Raw genomic sequence first — 5880 nt, forward strand, 5'->3', positions numbered from 1 at the left:
CTTGCAGGACGCCAATGTCTCCTTGTTCCTTTCCATTTGCCTTCACGGCCTGCTTCCTTGGCTTTGGACTGGATCTGGGGATCTTGGAGCATCTCACTGCAGCAAGACCTGCCCTCAAAGCCTTCATAGGCACCAAGGTATAAATGACCAGTGACAGCAAAAACAGCCCCCTAAACCTTAAGACTCCTAACCTAGACTCCACTTAGGGCAAAGATAGAGACGCATGTGCTATTTTTAATATTTCAAAAAGCCATACATTGGGGGAATTTCCTGGCAGTCCAGTGGTTAGGACTTGGTGCTCTCACTGCCGGGGCCCTGGGTTCCATCCCTGGTCGGGGAACTAAAATCCCTTAAGTCGCGTGGTGTGGCAAAAAAAAAAAAAAAAAAAAAAAAGCCATACATTTACCCCTGATGAAGCTGAAAAGATGAATTAAGATGCAATGTTTCACTGATTTAAGCTGGAATGACATCTACTCTCTAGGTAATACTGGTGACTTCAACCTGATTAGAAATTCTGATGGACAGACAGTTCCTATGTCTTTGATGAGTAAAAATGAGAAATCTAAGCAATATGGCTTGTTTCACAGTAAAAAGTCCATCAAAACCTTAACTACGTGGAAGAGAATAATAAAAAAAATGCCCTTACTTGGACGTATATACACTACCAAATATAAAATACATAGCTAGTGGGAAGCAGCTGCATAGCACAGGGATATCAGCTCGGTGCTTTTTGACCACCTAGAGGGGTGGGATAGGGAGGGTGGGAGGGAGACACAAGAGGGAGGAGATATGGGGATATATGTATATGTATAGCTGATTCACTTTGTTATAAAGCAGAAACTAACATATTATTGTAAAGCAATTATACTCCAATAAAGATGTTAAAAAAAAATGCCCTTTCCAATGTCTGGGAGTCACTGAGCTAAAAAGAAACAACAGACGTCATGAAATATCAGGCACAAGACAGCATGTACCTGAGGATCTGGGGAGCAGGGCCGTTGTGTATGATACCCACACCTTCTTTTCCGGGAACACTGTCCTGCCCAGAGCCCTGTGGAGTGGACGCTGCCACATCTGCCACCATGTGTCCTAGCCTCTATAAGAGTGGATTGGACACTGTGGACCCACTCACCTTTAAGCTGTTGGGCAATCTAGAACACGTATAGCTGGCTCACAATAATGAGCTGGGTCTCTCGTGTTTCTCTCCTGGAAACCAGGAGTTGGGGAACTGAGAGGTGGAGGCAGTTTCCAGCAGAGGTGCAAGACAGGAGGCCAGGACCCCAGCCCACCCCGCACAGGTGCAAAAAATGTCAGTGAAATATCATGGCTGCTGGCTACATAGATCTTTTGTGGAAATAGCTAAAGGGCTAAGATCCATTTATTATAGAAAGACTAGACTAAACATTCCCAAATGGGGAATCCAATGAAGGGGTACCCTAATTTGTGCCACAGTGATAAGAGGGTGCAATGCCCCCCTGAGCCTAAGGGGTGCTGGTATGGTAGTTAGCAAGAGATTCTCTAAGGGACGTAGAACTCTGGGGCAGAGGAGACGGGCCGGAGACCCAGTCTTTCCTCTCCATGAGGGGAGGTTTTACTTTATTAAATAAAATTTGTAAGACCTCCACGTGCCTGAGGCACCCTAGGCTGGTTCTGTCTGTTTATCAGCCGTCCATCAAACTCCACTTACTCCTTCTTCCGCAGCGGTGCGGTCAGAGCCAGGCGCCTGACTGATTATCAGGGCTACAGCTCCCAGCCTCTCTTGCAGCTCCCTGTGGCTGAGTTTTTACCGATTAAAATATGAGCAGAAAAGATGAGTGGTACGTGTGGGCTGGTATATTAAGAGAGTGGCGCGCCTCCCCATTTGCCCTGTCGTGCCAGCTGCTATCTAGGCCATGCAGGCAGGGACAGTACACTTAGTGCTAATTAAGTGTGGCCCATGCATCAGCTGCTCATCCTTGAACCGTTTGTAACCCATCCACAGCAAGATAAAGAGCTTTGCCAGAATGCAAATCAACAGCACTAAATGCAAATCATTAAACACAGCGTTCAGCTGACAAAGCAAGATATTCTCGATGAAGGAAGCAACGCATTGATTTACATCCTGACACAAGCTCCTTATCTCCTTACGGAACATCCCTTTGAGGAGCAGAGCGCTAGGGAGGGGTAGAGGCACAGGATGGAATGAACCTGGGCTCCTGAATATCTACGTGGAACAGAGCGCTGAGCCATAACAAAGAAGGGGAACAAGTCATCCCTATCTGGCAGGGCTGTGGTTAAGATTTTAAAAGCGATATGAAAAGATACCCAGCCAGGATCTACTGGGGCTCATTCAGTACTGGCTGAATGAAACCTGCAATGGTTTCTTTCTCTAACTTGTCACAATCCATTGTCTTTTCTGGTTAGAGGACTGGACTCAGGCTGCTATACCTGGAGGACAATGCAGCATTCACATCTCTTGAGTCCCTGTTCTGTACCTTGGACTGGGTCAGACACTGTGGATTCAGCCCTGAGCAAAGACTGACACACTCTCTGCCCTTGTGGGATGCCAAAGCAAATGACACGTCTAAGCCCGAGACCGGCTGCAGAAAGCCTGTGGACTAGGGTGCTTAGAGCAAGAGCTGAAGTGAATGGAGGAACCTGGGTAGCTCCTGGTCTGCTATAGACCCCAGAGTGTGTTGCCTGAATTTGCAGAAGAGTTGCACTTTCTGTAGAGCTGTTCCCACACTTCATTGTATTTACAGTAGTTTTCCCTTGGTCTCATAGTGGGAAAAACGTCATTAAAAGATTCTAAAATAATCTTGATTAAACTAAGGGGAAAGGACATTTTTCTATAACTTAGTCTGGAGAGATAAAGGTTTTCCAAAGGCCCAAGGTTGCAAAAGCTATTTAGACCCAAGCATTTCTTAGGTTAGTTGTTCATTCATCAAATCGTTGAACACCACTGTGATCCAGGCTCCTTGCAGACACACAGGGGAACAAGACCGAGTCCCTATGCTCCTGCAAGCTCATGGCCAAGTGGGAAGTGGGAAGCCTACGTATGATCACCTGACTGTGGAACATGTGCTTACTAATGAGCAGAGCCTGGGAACCCAGAAGGATGGAGTCCAAGCCCATTGTAGGCTTTTTTCCCCCTTGCTTTTCACTTGGGGTATTCCCTCAGGATAGTATTACTCTATTGCTTGGCTAATAATAGTGATCTTGAAATTAGCATTTAACCTTCTAGCCAGACACATGCATGGAAATACTCTTCCAAGCCCAAGGATGCTCAGTCATGCAATAGGCACATATCCTCTAAGAACGGCACAGATGTATTGAATCACCAGAGGTATTGAATCACCAGATATCCCGAAAGATGTATGATTTCAACCTAACTGGTATCAACGCCCAGTATTGACATGGAACACCAGCGGGAACCAACCAGCGAGGCAATTCACCAGCACTCGGTGAGGAACTGGCACGCGGGAACACACCAACACACCCCCGGCTCTGACAGCCGAATCGTGGGCAACCGCATCCTACCCGCTTCTATTCACTGTTGCATTGCTATGGTGCCCACCCCCTTTGTATCCATGGCATTGACAGCCTCGGGAGTTGGGCCGGTGACCATTCCTCGTATCTGAGAACAGAAGGAGAAGGGGAAGTTTGGGCAGCTCTAGAGAAGTGTGTAAATGGCAGCTTAGGGACAGTTTGAGCTTTCTGGTAGAGGCGGCCTAGGGAAATCGCCGCAGAAGCTTCTTCTGTTATGTGGATGCCGTATGCTGGTGCAGGGAACCAGGAGTATAGTAAAACTATTGTTAGTATTGTAGCTCCGATCACGTTACATGTCTTTCCTGCTCCAGCCTCCATCGCACCCTACAAGCGGGCAGGGACGCCTCCGAAACCCCAGGTGGGGTGAGGGTCTTGCGGCGGTGAAGCGGCGGCGCTCTGTGGGAGGGAGCAAAGGTCGCAAGGTTCATGGGCAGGGACCGCGAGGAGGGAGGTGGTCCACAAAGGGGGAAAGTCTGAGAATCAGAGGTGCTTTGCATTCCGGGCTCCGGTCCCCTCTAGCAAAGCCCAGCCTAAAAACATCCATCCTTGGCGCACATCCCTCTCTATCTCCCCCACCCCAGCTGCGCCCCTCGCCCCTGGGGTCAGGCCGCGGGGTCACTGCTCCTCCTCGAAGGATCCGAAGGCAGCTAACGCGGGAGGCGCCCCGGTGAGGCTGGGGAGGGAGGAGTTCCCTAAATTGTGCTGGAGCGAAGGCGTCGAGGATAGGAAGAACTAACCCAGGCTGGGGAAGGCGGACGGGGCTACGAGGGAGAGAGAGAGGGGACAATGTACGCTCAGCCTGTTCATCGCTCGGCAGGAAGATGGATGATTTTCGGAGACTGTTGTCCCAGCGCTCCGGCTCGCTCCAGGGAGACGTCAGAGCGCTGGGGTCGGCGGTGGAGGATCCCCCTGCGCCCCCGCCCGGGCTTGCATATAAAGTCGGGGCGTCGTGGAGGCTGCAGCAGCGGCGCTGGCGGCGGCGGCGGCGGCGCTCCTCTGAGGTCCCGGTCCTCCCGTCTCTCCTCTGCAGTGGAAGCGCACTCTCCGCCCAGTCTCGCCGCGGCGCTCCGAGGGCTTCCCGCCGGGACCATGCGCGGCCGCGAATTCCCGCTCGTCCTGCTGGCTCTGGTCCTCTGCCAGGCGCCCCGGGGACCGGCCGCCCCGGTGTCGGCGGGCGGAGGGACCCTGCTGGCCAAGATGTACCCGCGCGGCAACCACTGGGCGGTGGGTGAGTGTCCGGCGCGCTCTAGTCCTGGCGGGACCAGCCAGCCGAGGGGGCCAGTCTCCCCATCTCTCAGCTTTTCTGCGGCTCTGCGTTGGGGGCTGGGTTTTGCTCCGACCTTTCCACTCAGACGCCAACCCCGTTCTCCCAAAACTCCACCCTGCCCTTCAGTATCCCGGGAAGCCGTCGGTCCCTCGGCAGCCTCCGGCTGGTCCCTCGGTCCTTTCCCGCTCTCTTCCCTCCCCCGCAGGACACCCGAGCCAGCGCGCAGCTCTCCAAAATCCCAGCCGTACGCGGAGATCACCCTCCCTCCGCATCTCCCAGCACCTCCTTTTATCCGTCTAATCACAACCCTGTCTGGCACGGTTCTCTCCCTGAACAATTTTGGGGAGCTGGGTCCCCGAGCGCGTCTCGGAGCCCTGGTCCAGCCTGGCGGCTGCGCCTTTACCCCCGACAAAGCCACAGGTGTGGGACACAGGGCGCAGCGCCCACCCTGGGTTTCAAATCTGTTTGGCAATCAGCGCCTGAATCCCACCTCTATTTGGGGCTCGCCTGAATTTCCTCAGTCCTTCTTTGCCTTGCAGCGATTTTCTTTTCCCTGCCCTTTTGCCCAACCCTCCCTCCTTCCACCCGGCAGGCTCGGTGCTCCGGGAATCACACGTGGTCTCCACGCTGATCCCGGGTCTCTGTCCCCGAAGTCCTCGCTTTTCTCCGCCTCTCTTGACCCGAAACCTCACGCTCTCCCCTAGCTCCTTCCCTCTTTCCCCTGCCTACAAGTCCTGCTTTCCAGGCACGGGCTTGGAGGTTCTCTCGTCCCGGCCCCCCGGAACCGCAGCGGCTTGGACCGGGTCTCGGGCCGCGGAGCGCGCACCCGCTTGCTTCCCCGCAGCTGGGAGGCAGGTAGCGGCCCCGCTGCTTCTCGCTGCTCCAGCGTCACCCCGGGGCTCTCGGCCGCGCCGAGCAGAGCCTCTAGCAAATGTTGCCAAGCGTTCGACTTCCTCAGACAGCTCCCCACACAGCCATCTACAGCAGCCCTAGCCTTTCCCGGGAAGCCGGTCGGTCCCTAGAGAGATTTAAGGCGGGGTGTGTGTGTGTGTGTGTGTGTGTGTGTGTGTGTGTGTGTGTGTGTG

The 5880-nt window shown here is 53.4% G+C and overlaps 1 protein-coding gene across 1 annotated transcript in view; it reads left to right on the top strand.

The window, feature by feature from the left end:
* The first annotated feature begins 900 nt into the window (after nucleotides 1-900).
* GRP (gastrin releasing peptide) overlaps nucleotides 901-5880 on the top strand; it is a 15078-nt gene continuing 10098 nt past the window's right edge. Inside the window, exon 1 of the mRNA XM_027118659.1 lies at nucleotides 901-4756. Within this exon, the coding sequence (XP_026974460.1) occupies nucleotides 4315-4756 (442 nt within the window). The 5' untranslated portion in view covers nucleotides 901-4314. The remainder of the gene's footprint in view (nucleotides 4757-5880) is intronic.

Source organism: Aethalodelphis obliquidens, unplaced genomic scaffold, assembly GCF_003676395.1.
Source record: "Aethalodelphis obliquidens isolate GAN/ISIS:26980383/991018 unplaced genomic scaffold, ASM367639v1 scaffold19, whole genome shotgun sequence".
NCBI lineage: Eukaryota > Metazoa > Chordata > Mammalia > Artiodactyla > Delphinidae > Aethalodelphis > Aethalodelphis obliquidens.